At 49.5% G+C, this 20,503-nt stretch overlaps 1 protein-coding gene across 7 annotated transcripts in view; it reads right to left on the reverse strand.

The window, feature by feature from the left end:
• Window positions 1-20,503, reverse strand: part of TNIP1 (TNFAIP3 interacting protein 1) — a 62,746-nt gene that overhangs the window by 24,031 nt on the left and 18,212 nt on the right. For 3 of the 7 annotated variants that reach the window (XM_064278435.1, XM_064278425.1, XM_064278428.1), the window contains exons 2-8: window positions 15,332-15,503; window positions 13,889-14,023; window positions 12,471-12,556; window positions 10,495-10,578; window positions 8,227-8,421; window positions 2,217-2,311; window positions 228-351 (exon numbers count right to left, since the gene is read on the reverse strand). In XM_064278435.1, coding sequence (XP_064134505.1) covers window positions 228-351; window positions 2,217-2,311; window positions 8,227-8,421; window positions 10,495-10,578; window positions 12,471-12,556; window positions 13,889-14,023; window positions 15,332-15,467 — 855 coding nt within the window. In that variant the 5' untranslated portion in view covers window positions 15,468-15,503. The remainder of the gene's footprint in view (window positions 1-227; window positions 352-2,216; window positions 2,312-8,226; window positions 8,422-10,494; window positions 10,579-12,470; window positions 12,557-13,888; window positions 14,024-15,331; window positions 15,504-20,503) is intronic. The other 4 variants (XM_064278443.1, XM_064278446.1, XM_064278430.1 and 1 more) reach the window with 3 other exon arrangements.

A 20,503-nucleotide genomic window follows, 5' to 3' on the forward strand; every position in this document is an offset into this window, starting at 1 on the left:
TGTGGGGGCCACAGCATGTGGGGGCCAGTCATTGCCAGCGGCCTCTGAGCGTGGGTGCCAGAGAATGGGATGCTCCCTGGGGCTGAATGCAGAATAAAGGCTGAAGAGTGGAAGCTCCAGAGAGGTGGATGTCTGGCCATCTAACAGCTAGAAACTTCCCAGAATGAGCAAATAGAAGCTAGGTACCAGCATCAAGGATACTGTAGAAGGAATTTCTGACCATGTACCTGCTGCTGGCCGGTCATCACCTTCTTCCCTGTGCCTTCCATCTTTGGGGAGTCTGGCTGCCTGGAGGCACCATCTTTGTTGCTGCCGCTCATCAACAACTTCTTGAGCTCCACATTTTCTTCCCTGGGTTAGAGACAAACAGAGAAGTCACAATGCCGCCCTCAGTTACCCAGGCTGTGGGGCCTCAGATCCACTACTCACATGAGCTGCAGCTGAATCTTCGGGATTAAGGAAAATCCTGAAATCTGACTCAAGTAGAACTAAAAAAGGCATCTGTAGGCTGCCTTACTGGCAAGCCGGCTTCCCTAGGGGTCTTGGATCCTCAACAGCAGAGTTTCCCCAGCTACAGGATATCTGTATACACGAGATCTGCCTTAGCCAGGATTTATTAATGTGGTTTCATTGTCACTGTATTTTTAGAGTTATCGTCTATGTACGACAGGTGATGCTGTTTTCCGTTTACTCTAGTCAAAGTTGCCTTTATAATAATTGTAAGTAAAAACACGAGTCACATTGAAGTAAAACCTGAAGAAAATAAGAAAAGCGATATAGGACATAATAAAAGTGGTTAAGTGGATTCAGGTCTAACTGAAATACGGAAACCATTTCTTTAGGTTCTATTTGCCAGCTGGGTTTCCCCTTAATAACAGAAAAACAGGAGCCCTGGTGGCACAGTGGTTAAGAGCTACAGCTGCTAACGAAAAGGTGGGCAGTTCGAATCCACCAGCTGCTCCATGGAAACACTATGTGGCAGTTCTACTCTGTCTATTCTGGCCTAAAGGGTCACCACTGCAAGTTGGAATCAACTTGATGGCAATGGATTTGGTTTGGTGTTTTGCTTTTACAGAAAAACAGAGAAGTAAAGTGGCTTTCCCAAGGTCACACAGCAGGGACTTGTGCTCTTGCTTTCCAATCCATGGGTCTTTCCTCTAGCCTGGGGCTTTCAGATTCCTGAATTGAGTCATTATGGCTATAAAACCCCCAGCTACTTGGCCATCCAAAAATAAATAAACACACGCTGATTGAAAATGGCACAGGAGCTCAGGTAGTTAAGGATTACTGTGGCCACACTCAAGATGTTTATATTCTTTCTCTTTCCTGTTGATTCCAATTAGCAAGAGGAGGGGGGAAACCTGGAGGGCTAAGTCCTGGCTTTAACCCAGGCCTCCTCATGTATCTGAGTCCAGCTGGTACCCACCAGACAATTCATCACCAGAATCATCCAGGACCACAGTGCAGGCAGGGATTATGGCCCTTCTAGTGAATGGGAGCAAGGAGACCATGCTCTCGTTGAGACCTGAAGCAAGTCCCTGACCCTTTCTGGTCCTCGGTCTCCTATCTGCAAAATAGGGGGTTTGCTCTACACCATCTCCAAGGGTTCCTCCCGCTCTGACAGCCAAGACCTGGGGCCACCTACATCAGAAACATAGAGGCCCTTGGTACAGGGCAAACTCCTAGGTCTCACCTCAGACCTGCTGAATCAGAATCTTGACAGTGGAGGGAGCGGCAGGTGTAGAAACTTCTAACGCCCCACCCTCCATGATTCTGATGCACAATTGAATTCAAGACCCACTAGTTCAGAGGAAGGAGCCCTGGCTGTTCTCTGGAAGACAGAGCAGAACAGAATGGTGACCAGCAGGGGGCAGCAAAGTCCTGACAGCCTTTTCAAACAGTTGGATGGCTGTTAATAGGCTGAGGGAAAAGAGTTCCCAAGGAAAGAGTACAATTTGTACAGGCTTTCTTCTGAAGTTCTCAAGGCACTTTACAGACACTCCCCAAGGTATAAAATAGGCCAGAGTTTATTCTGTCCAATAAATAGGAAATACCAACACCCCGGGAGAAAGACCAAGATGCCTAGCATCCAAAGCAGGGCTCTGGCAAAAGGCCGCAGAGCTTTCAGCTCGCATCTAGGCCTCCGAGACCAGAAATCAGTGCTGTGCACCACCCATCCTCCTTCTGCCATCCCCACTTCTGAAGCCTGGACTTACCGAAGTCTTTCAGCAGCCTGATCCCTTTGTTCCAGGCCCTTGTCCAGCTTGGCCTTCAGGACCTCATTCTCCTTCCGAAGCTGCTCACACAGGGTCTACAGGACAGACAGGTAGATGGGGGCAAGAGTGAGGGTGGGTGTACATCCCAAATGAAGTAGACACTGGAGGACAGAGGAGGGGCTGCAGCAATTCCAGGTCCCAACTCTGATCCCCTTGGCCTGGCCCTCCTTGGGCCCCTTTTGGGACAGGTAGGAGCCAGGCCAATAGGCCATCCAGGCCCTCTAGATGTCTTCTCCCTTGGGGATTAGCTGTGAGGATGCCTGACCAAGAATCTGCCACAGAGCCCTATGGTCCTCCAAATAAGAGTGAGCATTCCCCTTCAGGGCTATTCCTACTGCCCAGAATGCTCTTCCCTTCAGCCTTCCTCTGGCTAATGTCTACTCCTCCTTCAAGTTGTAGCTTAAATGCCAACTCCTCAGAGAAGTCTTCCCTGATTCCCACACCTCAGCTAAGTTAGGTCATTTCCATTCTCTTCACTCATAGCACTCTGCTCTGACCTTTCTTGGTACTTATGACAATTGTTTTTAGGTGCCACTGAGCCCATTCCAACTGACAGTGACCCTATATAGAACAGAACAAAACACTGTCCAGTCCTGGGCCATCCTCACAATTGTTGTTATGCTTCAGCACATTGCTGCAGCCACTGTGTCAATCCATCTCGTTCAGGGTCTTCCTCTTCTTCACTGATGCTCCACTTTACCAAGCATGATGTTCTTTTCCAAGGACTGTCCCTCCTGATAACTGTCCAAAGTACGTGAGAAAAAGTCTCGCCATTCTCATTTCTAAGGAGCATTCTGGCTGTACTTCTTCCAAGGCAGATTTGTTCGTTCTTCTGGCAGTCCATGGTAGATTCAATATTCTTTGCCAACACCATAATTCAAAAGCATCAATTCTTCGGTCTTGCTTATTCATTGTCCAGCTTTCGCAAGCATATGAGGCAATTGAAAGTACCATGGTTTGAGTGAGGCACACTTTAGTCCTCAAAGTGACATCTCTGTGACAGTTAAAGCTATATAATTGTGTCATGATTTCCTTCATGTCCGATCCCCTCACATCTGTGTAGTCTGTGAGCTCCCAGAGGACTACGACCACCCCCTCCCCGCCCCCACACACATACATTCCCAGGATCCCCAGACCTTAGCTCAGGAGCTAGCACAGGGTCAGTTGAACTTAGTTGAAGAAACACAAAACAATGAATGCTGAATAAATGAATGAACAAATGAACAAGTGAGTCCTTGAAGGCCTACAAGGTTAGCCAATTTGTAGAGTGTGGAGTGTGGAGTGTGGAGGCTTCACATGTTGTCAAATGCAATGTCAGATGGCATCACCAGGTCTTTGCTGTGTGGCTGAGGCTGCACTTCTCAGGCCGAGTTCCCTCCTCTACAAAATGGGGACAATTTTCCCTTCTCTGCCTCCTTCACAGGGTTGCTGTGAGGGTCAAATAAGACATTGAAGGTGAACATCCTTGTGAACTGTCAGTCACTGGATAATATCTCAGGACTTCCATCAGAAGAGCTGCGAGGTGGGGGACATGGAAGATGGACCAGCCAGACTCAGTGCCTCCCAGATGAGCAGGGAAGATAAGGTGCTGATGACATTATTGCGATGTTACCACGACTAAGTTATTTTATCTTTCAACAAGTGCATACTGAGCACCTAACATGTGCCAGGTACGTGGCTAGGTGCTTTCCCAGACACTGTCTCATTGGAGCCTCACAACTTCCCCAAAGCTAAGTAATTTATCTCTATTCTAAAGGTAGGAAAGCTGAGGAAAAATAATTTGCAAAAGTCACACAGCTGTTAAGAACCCTAACTAAGAGTAAACTCCATCTGGCAGACCCTTTACCAGTGTCTCTCCCTGTGATGACAAGCCAGAGACAGAAGACACGGGGGAGCCTACACAAAGGCGTGCACGTGGGGCAGAGCCAGTGGTATTTACTAAACACTGCCCTGTGCCCTCCCATTTCCCAGGTTCCTTGCAGTTAGGTGATCACATGACTAGTACTGGCCAACAACTGGGTGGCACAAATGGTTAAGTGCTCAACTACTAACAGGAAAGCTGGCGATTTGAACCAACTCAAAGGCAACTCGGAAAAAAGGTCTGGAGCTCTTCTTCCAAAAGGTCCAAGCAAAAAAACCAAACCCATTGGACTGAGTTGATTCTGACTCATAGTGACCCTACAGGACAGAGGAGAACTGCCATGTAGGGTTTCCAAGGCTGTAATCTTTACCGGAGAAGACTACATCTTTCTCCTGCAGAGTGGCTGGGGGGTTCAAACCGCTGACCTTTTGGTTAGCAGCTGAGTGCTTAATCACTATGTCACCAGGGTTCCTTTCCAAAAAGTCACAGCCTTGAGCCCTGTGGAGTACAGTTCTACTCTGAAATACATGCGGTCGCCGTGAGCTGGAATCGACAGATGGAAGTTTTTTTTTTTTTTATTTGCTTTGTTTTATGCACAATTATCTTTTTCCCCACTATGGCTAAATGGATGCCTTATATTCCAAAGGGTACTAGATGGTGGGGCCTCTGTCAGCCTGGGTCCCTAAATAACTGTGGAGCAGAAGCAAGCCCCTGCCAACACAGACTATGAAGTTAACACTTTTGTTATATAGTGGGATTTCACAACTGTTTGTTTCCACAGCAAAACCTAGTCCTTTCTGAGTAATGCAGGAGAGTCTTGGGAAGGCTGAATGGAACGGATAGCCTTGAACTGGAGGGTGGCTGGACACAAGGGATCCCAGTCTGAGAAAACACAATGCACAAATGCACAGAGGTTGTAGCAGCATGAGCTACTATTGTTGTTGGTTCCCTCAGGCCTCACAGTGGGACTTGCGCCATACCTGGCCTTGTTTGCTGAGGGAACCAAGAAGCAAATAAATGAATGAACAGGAACAGGATTATTCCACCTCCACCCACAGGCTGGCTAAGTACCCAGGACGCCATGGCCGTGGGCGGAGCCTCCAGGGAACAAAATGTCCTGTTCCTGGTCACTAAGGGAAGGCCGGCATGAGGCCTCACCTTCCGTCCTGCCCTTCCAGTCTGTTTCCTCAGAGATCCTGGGCAGAGTCTGGGCGCAACCTGGCCAATGGGTAGAGGTCTTCAGACGTCACCAAGATCACTGACACCTCCCACCAGAAGTGCTAATGGGGCTCACCTGTGAGTTCATGTGTTCATTCATTCATTCACCAAATATGTAATGAGCACCTACTAAGTGCCAGGTAGCAGGATACAGTGGTGAGTAAGACAGACAAGGTACCTACCCCTCTCGTGAAGCTTACATTCTAGCAAGGAGCACAAGAAGAAAAAAACAATAAACCACCTAAAAATAAAAATTATTACAAACTACGATAGGAGCTAAGAAGGAAACAAACAGGGTCCTGGCATGAAAATAACAGAGGTTGGCGGGACCCCTTTTTTCAAGGCCTGATACTGATCCTCATTTCAAAGCCAAAAAGCCAATGCTCGGTGTCATGGCACCCCGTGATCTCATCAGGTTCACCTTCCCAATGCTCAGCTTTGACCCCTCAAAGGCTTGCTGACATCTTCTGAACGAAGTCCTCTCCCTCGGCCTGGTTCTCAGGCCCTCCGTGGTTGTTACGGATTGAATTGTGTCCCCCAAAACTGTGTGTCAACTTGGCTAGGCCATGATTCCCAGTATTGTGTGACTGTCCACCATTTTGCCATCTGATGTGATTCCTGTGTGTTGTAAATCCTACCTCTATGATGTTAATGAGACAGGATTTTAGGCAGTTAAGTTAATGGACAGGGCTCAATCTACAAGATTAGGTCATATCTTGAGTTAACCTCTTTTGAGACATACAAAAGAAGCCAGCAGAGAGAGAAGGAGACCTTATACCACCAAGAAACAAAACCTGGGAACAGAACAGGTCCTTTTGGACCTGGGGTGCCTGTGCTGAGAAACTCCTAGACCAGGGGAAAATTGATGGCAAGAACCTTCCCCTAGAACTGAGAGAGAGATAAAGCCTTCCCCTGGAGCTGGCACCTTGAATTCAGGCTTCTAGCCTCCTAAACTGTAAGAGAATAAATTTCTCTTTGTTAAAACCATCCACTTGTTGTATTTCTGTTATAGCAGCACTAGATAACTAAGACAACAGGGTTGCTCCAACCTCTCCTCCCAACATGCCCCTTCACTCCAGGTGGGAGGAGAGCACAGCACTCTCTGGAGTCCTCTGTACTCTGTGCCTACTCCCCACATTTCTCCTCTTGCTATGTCGTCAGCCTGGATGCTTTTGTCAACCCAAGTCCTTCTCAAAGTCACTTAAGGTGGACTCCCTCCTTGTATCAGTGGTCGCCTGAATGTGCGCAGACATGAATGAGGCCACACACCTGTGACTGGCATATAAGGAGGGCCTAGGAGGGAGTAAGGAGACTTCAAGTTGTTTAACAGGCAATAGTGCTCAGATCCTGAGCAGGTCCTCTAGAAGCCTCAGTTTCTCCATCTGCAGAATGGTCACTAGTTATATGTGAATCTTTCCCTACCCCCAAATCCTTCAAGGCTAAGATGCCCTGCCCAGTATAGGTGACCTTTATCAGAGAATCATACCAGTCACCACTTTTCACACATTTACTATGTTCTAGGCACTGTACATGGTACTTCATGTATGTTGTCTTACTTAACACTCACAGCAATCCCAAGAGGGAGGTATTCCTAGCTCCATGTTACTGATAAGGACAGTGAGGGGCAGAGATGTTAAATGACTTGTCCAAGGTCATACAGCGATAAAGTCACCACTAGAACCAAAAACCATATAACTCCAAAGCCTGATCTGGTCTAGGAAGGACATCTGACTTTATTCCAATGGCATAGGGAAGATTTTTAAAAGGAAATTCAATCAGGGAGGCAGGGTGGAATGATGGCTAAGAGCATGGTCTTTGCATCTAAGATACACCACTGGTCCCACCTCATCTGGAGCAAGAGAGAATGAAGAAAACCAAAGACACAAGGAAAAGATTAGTCCAAAGGACTAATGGACCACAACTACCATAGCCTCCACCAGACTGAGTCCAGCACAACCAGATGGTACCTGGCTACCACCACCAACTGTTCTGACAGGAATCACAATAGAGGGTCCTGGACAGAGCTGGAGAAAAATGTAGAACAAAATTTTAACTCACAGAAAAAGATGAGACTTATTGGTCTGACAGAGACTGGAGAAACCCCAAGTATATGGCTCCCGGACACCCTTTTAACTCAGTACTGAAGCCACTCCTGAGGTTCATCCTTCAGCCAAAGATTAGACAGGCCCATAAAGCAGAAGGAGACTAAAGGAGCACACCAGCCCAGGGGCAAGGACGAGAAAGCAGGAGCAGACAGGAAAGCTGGTAATGGGGAATCCAAGGCTGAGATGGGCACAGTGTTGACATGTCATGGGGTAGACAACCAATGACACAAAACAGTATGTGTACTAATTGTTTAATGAGAAACTAGTTTGTTCTGTAAACCTTCATCTGAAGTACAACAAAAAGAGCACAGGCTTCAGAATATGACAGATCTAGGTTCAAATCCCAACACCACCATGTACTAGCTGGATAACTTTGGGCAAAAAAATACAGTCTCTTAAGGGCTATTTGCCCACGAGTAAAGTGGGGATAATGGTGCTTCCCACCTTAAGGAGCCGGTGGCAGTAACTATAAGGAGCTGACCTCTGTTCCTTTTCTTTTCCCCATCCTGTAGGTGGACGACAAAGGCAGAAGGACTGCTCCTCATTTGCCCACATCAGTGAGCCCTGAGAGTATCCCTGACCATGACATTTGCACTGCTCCCCCATTTCCTAATTCCTTCCTCTTCTCACCACTTCCTTATCTTGTTCACCGCCCTGAGCAGGAGGCCCAGAGTCTGCCCACAACATCATCCTTGGCAGTCCCGTGGCTACCTCTGGATTTCCAAGAAAAGCCTCTCCCGACAGACTCCTCGGGCCCTGGCCTCACCTGCAGGATGGAGGTGCGCTGCTCATTCTTGTGCACCTTGGAGGCCAGCCGGTTGAACTCGAGGGCCATGCGGCCCAGGTGGGTGAAGAGCTGGCTGTGGTCCGGCTCCTCAGCACACACACTCAGGGTGGTCTCCAGCCGCTGCAGGTGCAGCATCAGGTTGCTGTCCTCATGGGGCAGGGGGCCCAGCTCCTGCTTGTGGGGGGTGGGGGGCACAGGTTACTCTTCACCAAGGCCTGGGTAGGCAATACCAGTCCCTTCTCCCTCTGCTTCCCCATTCCTCATGACTCAGTTTCCCCCTCTGGTCCCAGCTCAGCCCAGGGAAATTCTCCAGTTACACAGGTTTCCTGTCTGAGCTGACTCACAGGGCAGGACCCAGGGCTTCCAGGCCACTGTCTGGCTTAACAGCAGTGGGAGCCACCATCTTCCCACGCTCTGGGCCTCGCTCAGGGCCTGTGGGTAAATCACTCATCCCCTGGGCCTCAGTGTCCTCATCTATTACATGTACATACCCCCCTTCTCTCCCTTCTGCTTCACAGGGTTCTTATGGGGATGAATAAACACAGGAAAGCGGCAAGCCCAGAAAAGGCACAGCACTATATACACAGTACTACTTCTTCAGCTCGGGGAGTCTTAACCGGAAAGCCATGCAGGGACCAAAACTCTGAATTTTATGTGTAAGTGGGTGTCTTCTGGGGAATGGCCCATGCATTCATCAGCTTCTCAGAGGGCCCAAGACTCAAAACAGGTTAAGAATCACGGCTCTAGAGATTTCAAAAAATCCCCGTCTAGTAAACATATAAGTAAAGAAATGAGACACAGTGGGGGCAAGGTAGTACAATCTCTCTCCTCTGCCCAGACCACTCCTCCTGAAGACACTGCCTTTGTTGCACCAACGCTGTGCCCAAGGACCCATGGTGGCGCCTCACACCGACCGTGTCGAGTCCAGCTCCCCTGCCTAGCATCTGAAGCCCCACCTGGCATTTAGCTAGTGCTCACTTAATATTATTATCGCCTCATTCTAGCAGGAAATGATGCTACTTATTCAACTCTGCATTCATTCTCCTGCTGCCTCTTTCTGCACAGGAGCCGAGGTGGCCAATGCTGCTCTGTAAGACTCACGAATTGCTTCGTGCGTCTGATTTCTCCCACTGGTCTATAAGCTCCTGGAGGGTAGGGATGCTGTCTTCTCTTTGCTCAGCCTAGGCTAGGCACATTGGAGAAGCTAAGCAGGAATGTATTAACCAGATAAAGTTACTGGTCCAAGGCTGCAGAGAGAACACCTTCTAGCAGGGGTCCTGCCTCCTCAGCCAGCTTCTCAAAGCCCTCAGGGACAGAAGATCTCAGAATACAAAACGCAGAAAACCTTTCTAATACTCTGAGCTGCCTGGTGAGGTGAAGGCATGCTAGGCGTCACTGAAGGCATGCTAGCATAAGCTCAACAGCTATCTGACAGGGACACTGCTCTGGGGATTCAGAGCTACAAGAAGCCATCAGTAAGTAAAAGAGCAGTGCTTATCACCCAAATCCTTTGTGGGATGAGGGAGCAGAAGCCCAAGGCATCAAAATAGGGCTAGACCATGTACTGCTTGGCTAACAACAACAAAATATCTCCAAGAGGGGAGGGAGAAGAAGGAAAAGCAGACTTTAAGACCTTAGAACGGTTCTCCAATAAGCTTGCCATTTTAAAGTCAACAGCAGAAGGAAGTTGTAGTTGAGATAAACGCGGTGAGTGTGGTAAGGTGTGGAATGAGGATGCTGGGTGGACACCCAAAGCTGATGGAGAGTGTGTGTCTGTGTGTGCATGTGAACCTGTATATAAGTGGAAGGTCTGACCTCCTACCTGCGTGCCCTGGAGGGGAACCTGGGAGGAACTGAAAGTTTGTGCAAAACAATAAATCACCTGCCTTAAACCACCCTGGGCCTTTCTGATCTCTTCTACATCACTCAGGCCAGAAGCCCCGAGGCCTACAGGGCTGAGTCACAGTGTGTGTGGAGGTGACCGGGGCTCGGCAGAGGCCAATAGGGCTGGCAGAGTGCCCAGGCTTTCACAATGGTTGGACAGCCGTGTGGCCTGAGTCAGGGAAGTCACCAGTCCAGGGATTTGCATACGAGAGTGAGAAGTACCCCTCTGCCCCGTTCCAGCCCCTCATGTGTCCCCAATGACCCCAGGGTCCCCAAGGGATCTGAGTGGGTCCTGTGAATCTCATGCAGGGGCAGGGATGGAAATGGGAGAGGTGGGAGCCGGGGCCCTGTCCATCCACTCACCATCGTGTTCCTGGGGCCACCACCACTCTCCGGTGGAGAATTCTGTTCCTCAGCAGGGACCACTTCAAATTCAGAGGAGGTGCCCTGTGCAGAAAGGGAGTTAGGGGCTGCCTGAGACTCAACACTTCAGTCCCTCCTCAGAGGATTGAAGCTGGGAGCAGGGAGGGGCAGAGTACAGAAGGACAGAGAACCTCTTCTCACCCTCACTTTGTCTCTGTGACCCGCTCTGTGCAAAGGGAAGCCAGCCCAGGCTGAGCTCACAGGGGACCTTACACACCACTTCATGTGAGACCACAAAGCAAGGTCCCCACAACCTGCTATAACCTACTGCCCGATCTAAGGTCACATCCCCTCTCTGCCCAGTTTCTTCATCTGTTAAACATGATGTTGGACTAACTGACCTTGAAATCCCTAACACTTTAGGATTGTATTTTCTTTAAAAAGACCTTTACTTAGCGTTTTCACCAATTCCATTATTTCCCAAAGCAACCCATGGGGTGGGTCAGAGAGTTTTGTCTCCATTGGACAAATGAGGAAACTGAGGTCATACAGTTAGCTAATACGCAAGCAGGGGCTAAACCCAAGGACTGTAAGCTAGCATTCCTGCAATTGCACCAGAGTATCTCACAGGCCCACGCCTCCAACTGGTTGCCTAGACAGCAGTTATGATGGCCACAACCAAATATGGTCTTGGTGCTGGCCCTGCCATCTCCCAGCCCCAAAGATCCCAGATAACTGAACTGATCTGAGAAAAATCCCAAAGATGCTTCAACGAATTTGGAGAGACTTTTTCAGGGTTCACCCAAATCCTGAGTGGCCAAGGAATCCCAGATTTTTCACATCTCTACCACTCCAAGTAGAAGCCACTAATCGCACAACCAATTGGTAGGCCAATGGTCCACTGAGCCGGCAGTTGGCTCTGCGATTCCTATTAAACCTGCTCTAGAAAGACCATTTCAGCCTTCCCTAATCCCAGAAAGAGGCAGGATGAATGGGAGGAAATCTGTGTTCGGTTTCTGGTTGAGCCTTATGACCTCCAAGAAACTAAGCCTTTGGACCCTGGAAAGTCTGCCTTTCACCTCCACATTCCCCCAGTAATCTGCATGACTTTGGAAAATGCCCTTCTCTCTCTGGACCCTATCTGTAGATTGAAGATGCTAAACTAGATAATCCCTTGTCCAACCCTAGTGTTACAGATTGAATTGTGTCTCCCCAAATTATGTGTTGTAAATCCTAACCCCTATACCTGTGGTTATAATCCCATTTGGAAATGGGTTATTATGTTAATGAGTCAGTAACTGTGCAGGGTGTGTCTTGAGTCAATCTCTTTTAAGATACAAAAAGATTAAACAAGGAAGCAGAGATGGGGGAAAGAAAGACTCCAAACTACATGAAGATACACCCAGGGGCAGAAGCTCAAAAGAGACAAGGACCTTCCCCCAGAGCTGACAGAGAGAAAACGCCTTCCCCTAGAGCTGGTACCCTGAATTTGGACTACTAGCCTCCTAAACTGTGAGAAAATAAATTTGTTTGTTAAAGCCACCCATTTTGGGGTATTTCTGTTACTGCAGCACTAGATAACTAGGACACCTAGGATTCCAAGCAAAACTTCTCAAGCCACATCTAAAGAAGACTGTTCTGAGCCGCTTTGAGAACACGAGTTCCGTGTCAGGCCCATCTGTTTTCCCAGCACTGTGCACAGTCACTACATACTTAACATTATGCATCTTAATAAATGGGGTGGAGGGGGGAATCCCTTGTGCATACCAGGGTCTTCCTGGTAAGCTTTAACTATGACCTTCATCTGAAAGTAGGGAAGCTGAGCCCCTAGAAAGATTGAGACTGACTTGCCCAACAACACCCAGCAAGTTAGAACCCAGGTTGCTTGACCCCAACCCTCATCCTCTACATTCTTGTAGGTCAAGAGGACCCTGAGGTCCAGGAAGCCTACAGCCATGACTCCAGATGCAACTTACACTGGATGGAGGTTTTGGGACTGGCTCTGGCTTGTCACTGGGGTCTGCAGGGTCAGTGGGAGGTGCCAGGATATTTGGGTCCTTTCCTGGAGAATCAAGAGAGCAAGGATGAGCGGCAGGCTACGTGGAGAAGCCCAGATATCGCCTCTCAGGACAGCCTTGGCCAGAAAAGTTCCCAGAAAGAGTTCCCCATGCGAGTCTGGGAAAATGGGAGGTGGGCCCACCAAGGCCTGGAAGGATGACTGGCCCTGGAATGATGGGGACAGACAGACTTCTTCCCAGGACTTACTGGGAAAATCCAAAATGACCACTGTTCCTTGCTACTTTGGACCTGCCACAATGGTAAGGATGCTGATTTACAATTTACAAAGCGTTTTTCATCTCTTATCTCAGCCAACTCTCATGGCAGCCCTGCACCCCATTTTAAAGGTAAGAAAATGAGGCTTCGGAAGGTCACCAACTTGCCCACAGTTATACCACCAGCAACTGCAAAATCAAGACTCAAACTCAGTTCTCCCTCCCTGATCTCCTGGGGCTCTTGTCACAGGGATTCCCTAGTGGGAGCTCCACGTCTCACTCTCAGGGTGGGCCTGACACCCAGCAGGGACACTGCTGAATGGACAAGTAGAGGCCAGACATGCCCGTCAACTGTAGCACAGCAGACTCTGAGGTCATTACTGGCCTCCATCTGTCCTTTGAGCAAAAGTAAGCACTAGCTGAATGTAAGGCTATTCACCATCTGGCCTGGGCCAAGATCGTATGTATGTAGGGCTAGAGCAGGAGGCACCTGAACCTCATGTGTGGGGACCTCTTTCTTCCTAGTCCCAGACCTTGCCCTAGATTTGAGGATATGCCAGAGTAAATGCATGGTGGCCACACATAGGACTTTAACCCTCAGTCACAGCCAATGCTTTCTTTTACTATGAAGTGTATATGACATTACATCTGAAATACACTGTGGCAGGATAATAGGTAAGTCCAGATTCTTCCCTAGTCCTCAGCTTCCCCACTTGTAAAATGGAAGGCAGGGGGCTGGACAAGAAAGCTTTCAACTGAGTGGCTGAAAGAACATGCCTAGAGCGCTATACCTGGCACACAGTAGTTGCTCATTAACTATCTATTGAATAACTATGCTGCTAATGGTCCTGCAGCCATGTCGGGATGCAGCAGATTGTGATCCGTTACTTATGTCAGCCAGGGCCTCAGGGGTGGCAAGTCACCAGCCACTTCTGGGCAAGATTATTTTGAAGTCCCTTCCAAATCTGACTTTCTGAGGGATGCTGTAGGCAAAAAAAAATGAATGGGAGGAAGTCTGTGGCTTAGGGGTAAATAAGAGGACTGTGGGTTTCAGAATGGGAATGGGGTTCACTGTTAACAGTTTAGATAGTTTACGGCATAGGGAAAGGTACCCCTTGTACCTGTCAGCTCGGCTAGGTGGTCAAACGAGGCCAAGGAGGAAGAGGGTGGCTGGAGCAGCTCACTGTCCTTGACCAGCTCTTCTGCCTTCTGCCGGAGTCTGGATGCTTCCATCTGGGACTCTTCCAAAAGCTCTCCTGGAGAGACATTGGGGGAAGGAAGGAGCAAAAAGGATTTTCTTAACTCTACCATGGCCCAAAGCCTGCTTCTGCCCAGCTTCAGAGGCTCTGGACCCTGGATTTCACTCCCAGCATCACTTCAAGGGCTGAGTGGGTAAGTACCATTCCCACCCACCACCAGAAGCAAGCCAGAGAAAGAAAAAACCTAAAAACTTGTTGTCGTCGATTCCAACTCATAGCGACCCTGTAGGACAGAGTAGAACTGCCTCATAGGGTTTCCAAGGAGCCTGTTGGATTCGAACCGCCGACCTTTTGGTTAGCAGCCATAGCTCTTAACCACTATGCCATCAGAGTTTCCAGAGGAAGGAAAAGGGCCCAGCAATTGAGAAAAACAGGATTGGTGGTAATCTAGGGAAACTGGCCCCCAGCACCCTTTCCCTGCCCCACTCGTTCCATACCTAGTCACGGAGCTCCAGGGAAAACCAGGGGCTGTCTTGGGCCTACCACCAGGGAACCTGGGGGCTACCCACAGTCTAAGCCCCAAGAGTCAGAGGCAGTCTAAGGGGTGGAAACCCTGAATAATGCCAGCCACCCAGGGGCAAATTGCTTCCACCCGCTCTTGGCCTCAATTTTCCTTCTCCAGCCAGTGGAGGAGAAATCTCACCACCCTACCCTCTCCCCCCACCCCCCACAGTCTGCGGTCCCAAGCAGGGATCTGCCAAGCAAGGAGAAAGCATTTTTAAAATCAGGGAACTATGCTAGCCCCAAAGCCTGAGATCAGAGAAGGTGGAGGCAAGGCAAAGAGTGTTAGGAGTTTGGACAAAAGAGAGACGCTGTCTGGATGGGAAATCAAAGACCCTGTATGAGAAGGAGACAGCCTCTGAGCTGGGGGCTGATAGGTGGGGACGATGCAGCTGTGAGGAGGTGTGTGAGGCTGTGCTAGGCAGTGGGAAGAGCTCAAGCAAAAGCCAGAGGAGAAATCAAGGGGCCTACTCCCACCTTGCTTCAAGCCAGGCTCTACTCCCTACTCTACTGCCTGGGGACCTGTGCTCTGGCTCCCCTAGTGACACCAGTTCTCACCATTTCTTGATGCCTCTGTAAGATGAGGCCCTTCTGGTTCCATGTCTGCAAACCAGGCCTTCTAGTTCCCTCTCCCCCACTTCTCTCCCACCCCTCAGTCCCGCAGGGCACCCTGTGTCCTGTCATCCTGGTTCTGGGGAATACTGTCACCAACGATGGGCAAGAGGGACAGAGGATGGCTCGGGGAGGTATGCCAGCCCAGGCCGCAGGGGGAGACTCGCAGGGAGGGTGCAGGGTCTGCTTTACCTAACATCTTTATCCCTTGCATTTTTTCCTTCAGCCGGGAATTCTCCTCCACTAGGCGCTCAAAAGCTGTGGATGCCTCTCCTGGAGGCACGCTGCCCCCAGGGTCGTAGATCCGGTAGGGTCCTCTCCCTTCCATGGGGGTGGCTCAGCCCCTGCCGTGGTGCCCGCCTGGCTGTAAGGACAACAGCAGTATATCATGGGGCTGGCCTGGCCATTCAGGCATCCTCTCTGGGCAAGCTCTAGTCTGTTAGTGCTTCAGATGGCAGTCTGCATAACCCAGGATAGAACACAGCAGACCAGGCTGGCCTGATCACAGCACAACAGAGCAGGACAGTCACCTCCATTGATCTGGACACTCTGTCTCTATTAATGCAACCTAAGACGGCACCAGTTTGTTTTAGCAGCCTCACTACACTGCTGGTTCACTTGGAACAGCAACCGACTGTGGGTGCAATGTGGGGTACAATAAAGAACACTGGGTTGGAGTCAAAACATCAGAGCTCAAGTCCTGCCTGTGAGGTCCAGAAGGACAGAGACCCTGTCTATTTTGCTCATCACTGAATCTCCAGTGCCCAGCTCAGAATTAGCTATGAAGAGGATGGCCAACAAACACTTATCATATGAAAGAATGACCTAGCCATTAACTCAGTGAGAGATATTGGACAGCCCCTTCCTCTATCTGAGGATTCAGTCTTCGCATTTGTAAAATGAAAGTCTTAAACTAAATCAATGATCTCTGAAGTGAAATGCTTGCCCTCTATGGAATAAGCAAATCGATCCAATCCAAAGTTCCATCTACATTTACATTATTCTCTTAAAAAAAAAAAAAAAAAGACAAGAAAAGCCTGATATTTGATACATGAATTGACACATCACTCTCCTTCAACTTCGTATCACGGATGGTCTGTCCTTTCCAGTGCTAATGAGCAGGAGGTTTTTCCATCTAACTCCTGCCTACGCATGCAGCAGGTTATTCACATTAATCTGTTCACCATCATTGCTTGATTTCATTTGAAACCACCCTGCAAATGGATTTCAGAATCCTAGTTCTGTGACCCAGTACAGCAACTCTCTTTCCTATCATTTTTTCATTCACCCATCCAACAATTATTTATTATCTATTCTGTGCCGGTTACTAGTCTGGGTTCTGGGGAATTATCAGCATACAAAACAGACAGAAATCCCCCATGGAGCTGACATTCTAATGGGGAGACAGGCCATAAGAAGATGGAAGGACAGATGAATGGATGGACAGATAGAAGGATGGACAAGGAGAGGAGACGATAGTATTTCACGTGGTGAAAATGTCTATGGACAAAAAATGTCCATGGAGAATAAGTAGTACCAGAGAGAGGTGACGACTTAAATTTTAAATAGCCCTGTCAGGACAGGCCTTAAGGACAAGGAGCAATTTTATTAAAAACCTGAGAGGTGAGGGAGCTAGCCACGTGGACCTCTGGAGGAAGAATATTCCAGGAAGAGAGAACAGTAAATGCAAAGGCCCTGAGGCTGAAAAACTGGCCCAGCTTTCAGCCCTACCAACAGCTCACCAACATTAAAGAGCTCCAAAGGCCTCTACCCGGGGCCCTCAGGACTTGGGGACGGAAACCTCCTTTGAGGCGCAAACCGTCTGGAATCCCCAAAGGCCCCAAACTCCTACAGTGCCTTGATGAAAGAAAAGGGCTAAGAAGGTTTAATAGTAACAGCCATCATTCATTAGTCTTCCATGTGCTAGGCACTAAACACTTCAGATGCATTCTCTCAGCTAAGCTGTGCAATGACTGAGAAACATACTGATACCGTTCCAATTTATAGGGGAGGAAACTGAGGCTCAGAGAGGTTAAGTCACTCAGTCACAACTATTTACACAACCAGCAAGTGAGGGACAAGATGCAATCTTGGCTCTGCCTATGAAGACAGACTTTAACCCCGGCTACACTCACACACCATGACACAGAGCACCCTCACTCAGGCCAGATGTGCACAGAGAAAGCGTTCAAGTCCATGGGTACAGTAAACACGGAGTTATGTTACCAGGTAATTTCTGGGCTATGTTTCCCCTGCCCTGCAGCATAACAACAAGGATTTTGATTATCAAAATCCGTGTTGTCCCATGATAACAAGGCAGTTTACGTTACCATGGGACAACACGGACCAGAAAGAAAAACAAAGTTCTAGCAAATGGAGTGCTAGAACTGCAAAGACAAGATGAACACACAGTTCGGGAGGCACCCACACACTGCTGGGCCCTGCTGAGGCAAAGGACAGCTGCCCACATGCCCAACAGAAAAGTCATCACTCAGCTTAGGAGTGCCTTGTTTTGAACTTGAAAGGTCAATGTTATACAGCAGAGCAATAAAGCCTTGGTGTGTTCACTGAATTAAAAGAGGCAGTGTGGGCAAAGCACTTAGCACAATGCCTGGTATACAGTAAGGTGCTCGTAAATGTTTGTAGACTTGGGGGGAGCTTCCTGCTGCTCCCCCTTCAGGTCGTCACAGCACCTCCCACCCTGCATGGGATATATCTGACTGATGCAAGCATTTTCCCATTGACTGTGAGCTTTCTGCAGGCAGGAGCATGCTTGACTCATCTCTTGGTTCCTGTCACCAGCAGAGGTCTGACACTTGGAAGGTGAGCTGTCATCGAAAGCTGAATGAATTTCACAAATGGAGGGAGACTTAGAGCTGGGAAGGGCTGTAGCCTCCTTTAGTGATCAAGTGGTAGCAAGCAGTCTGGTTACCGTTCACTGCTCTAAAATGAACAAGGTGGCATCGAGTTGATACTGACTCAGGGCAGCCCCACGTGTGTCAGAGTAGAACTGTGCTCCATAGGATTTTCAATGGCTGGTGTTTTGGGAGTAGATCGCCCCGTCTTTCTTCCGAGGTACCTCTGGATGGGCTTAAACCGTCAACATTTCAGTTAGCAGCTAAGCACTTAACCATCTGTGCCACCCAGGGATTTGTTCACTGCTCTACACTCCCGCTGAATGGAACTCATAATTCACACTACACGGTGATTTGGGTCATTCTTTCACCCTGTGTCTGACTTACCCACTGGTTTAGAAGCTCCATGGGAGCAGCGACAGAGTCCATCTTATTTTCTGGGGTACCTTTAGAGAGTTGGCCAACAAACCTCTAGTTCAGAGCAGAAAGACTCAAAGAACCAGAAGGGCCCTTGGCTCTGCCTCTGCCTCCCGGAGGCCATGTTCAAGTATCAGGGACAGAGAGCCTGACCATGACCCAGACCAGAGGTGCTGAGGAAAGCCATGTACTTCTAGGATCAGGGCTGGAGAGCCATGCTCTCAGAGATGCCCAGACTTAAGGCCAAGCCACACAGCAGGAGGTAGGACCCAGGAACAGAAGCCTGACCTCCACGTCCCCTAGCTATGCCACACTCAGTGGGCCTCAGCACTGGGGAGCCAGTAGGGGCTTGTGGGAGCAGAAAAGGGGGTAGGCAGGGGTGTTCTCCCCCTACTCCAGCCTTGATGGGCAGAGCTGGGAGGAGGCACAGGCTGCCAGACAATGGGTAGAGGGAACAGTATACCATGAGAAAACCCTATCTGGAGGTCAGAAGCGCTGCCCAATGGAGGGCTCAGACTTGGGGGGGAAAGAGACACAAAGAGAAACAGGGAATTTCCATGGCCGCTGACCTCAAGCCCAGATGACCAGAGACAGCAGTTCCAGGATGACTGAAGGGCGGACAGAACTCTCTTCCTGGTCAGTGTAGCTTTTTCATCCTCTCCTGGAGAGGGAACTCATTCCCAGGATGATAGGGCTGGAAGGGACTCTCCAAGGATACGAGCAGGTCCCACATCACCGAGTGGGAGAGACTTGCCCAGAGCCACATAGTGCACCGGGGCTGCATCAGCCATGGAGCCCCACCCTCCCGCCTGCCAGCCAGCAGCATCTATCCCCCTATACCACATGCACAAGAGCTAGTCACAACCTGTCCTCCTCCCTCGGTGTGCGTGGAAAGGGGCAAGAGGCCTTGGCCCTAGCCCTCACATGGTATGGGATCTGGAGTTCAGAGCCCAGGAGCCTTTGGCATTAGCTCATCTGATCCCTCTCACCAGCATGAGTAGGGCAGGGTCACACAAAAAGTCAGGCTGGAGCTGGGCCAGGAGTGCCCTCTTCTCTCTCCACTCTCCCCACTGCCCTCACCCTCTGTTTCTGTAATGCCATTTCGAAACAGGGGAGCCCCTTTCCACTTCTTTATGGGGTCTGGCTCCAGACTCCAGATCCACCTGGGGCCAGGTCCAGAAGCTACAAATCAGCAGGTGATCTACCAGCTGTGGGACACCACCTCCCTTGTCAAAAACAAACAGACGGTGAAGAGGCAGCCAGCTCAGATCTTCTTCCAAAACAAGACCTCAGCTGAGTGGGGGGAACCTCCCACAGTCCGCCCCGGAGGGGCCCTGGGGCTGCCCGCCGGAACCAGAAAGGCCTGTCTGGGGGCAGAAACAGGCCTGGGCAGACAGCAGGTCAGGCGGCGACCACAGGGCGTGAAGATGGAAGTGATGCTATTGAAACTGAAGGGGCCACGAGCCCAGAGAGGAGGCGGTGGCTGGGGAGCAGCTAAGGCAGGTGAGGGGGCGGAACAGGGACCCAAATCACAGCATCTGTCCAAGGATAGGGTTGAAAAGAGCCAGATTCAGAAATAAATTTAAATTCCAGCTTCCACACTGAAATACTTGACCCATCTAATATTGTCACACCATAAGCCATGTGCTGGTGGGGAGGAGGAGGCTTCCCAGGACCCAGAAATGATAACAATTTGCAAAATTCTTAGTTTCCCAAGCACTGTTTTTCCATCGGACTGTCACAACAGCCCTGGACAGGTATGTAGGGGCTTAATTGTGCTTATTTATCAATCCGTAGTGCACAGTTTCACCTGTTTTTTTACCACGTCTTTGATGACGTGAAATTGCTCACTCCAGGTTACTAAGTAAACACAATTGAGCCTGTTTGTACCATGTTTACTGGTTAATCAACACTGCCTGGAAGGCAGGCAGGGCTGATGTGTTTGACAGATGAGGAAACTGAGGCCCAGCTCAGGGACCTGATCAGCACGATTTAATGCTGCTGGTCATCTTGGGGCCTGTGACCCCAGAGACAGTGACATTCTCCCTGCCTTAGTGGGGAAGCTGTGACAGATCTCTGATGCTGGGAATTG

The sequence above is a fragment of the Loxodonta africana genome, chromosome 2 (genome assembly GCF_030014295.1).
Source record: "Loxodonta africana isolate mLoxAfr1 chromosome 2, mLoxAfr1.hap2, whole genome shotgun sequence".
NCBI lineage: Eukaryota > Metazoa > Chordata > Mammalia > Proboscidea > Elephantidae > Loxodonta > Loxodonta africana.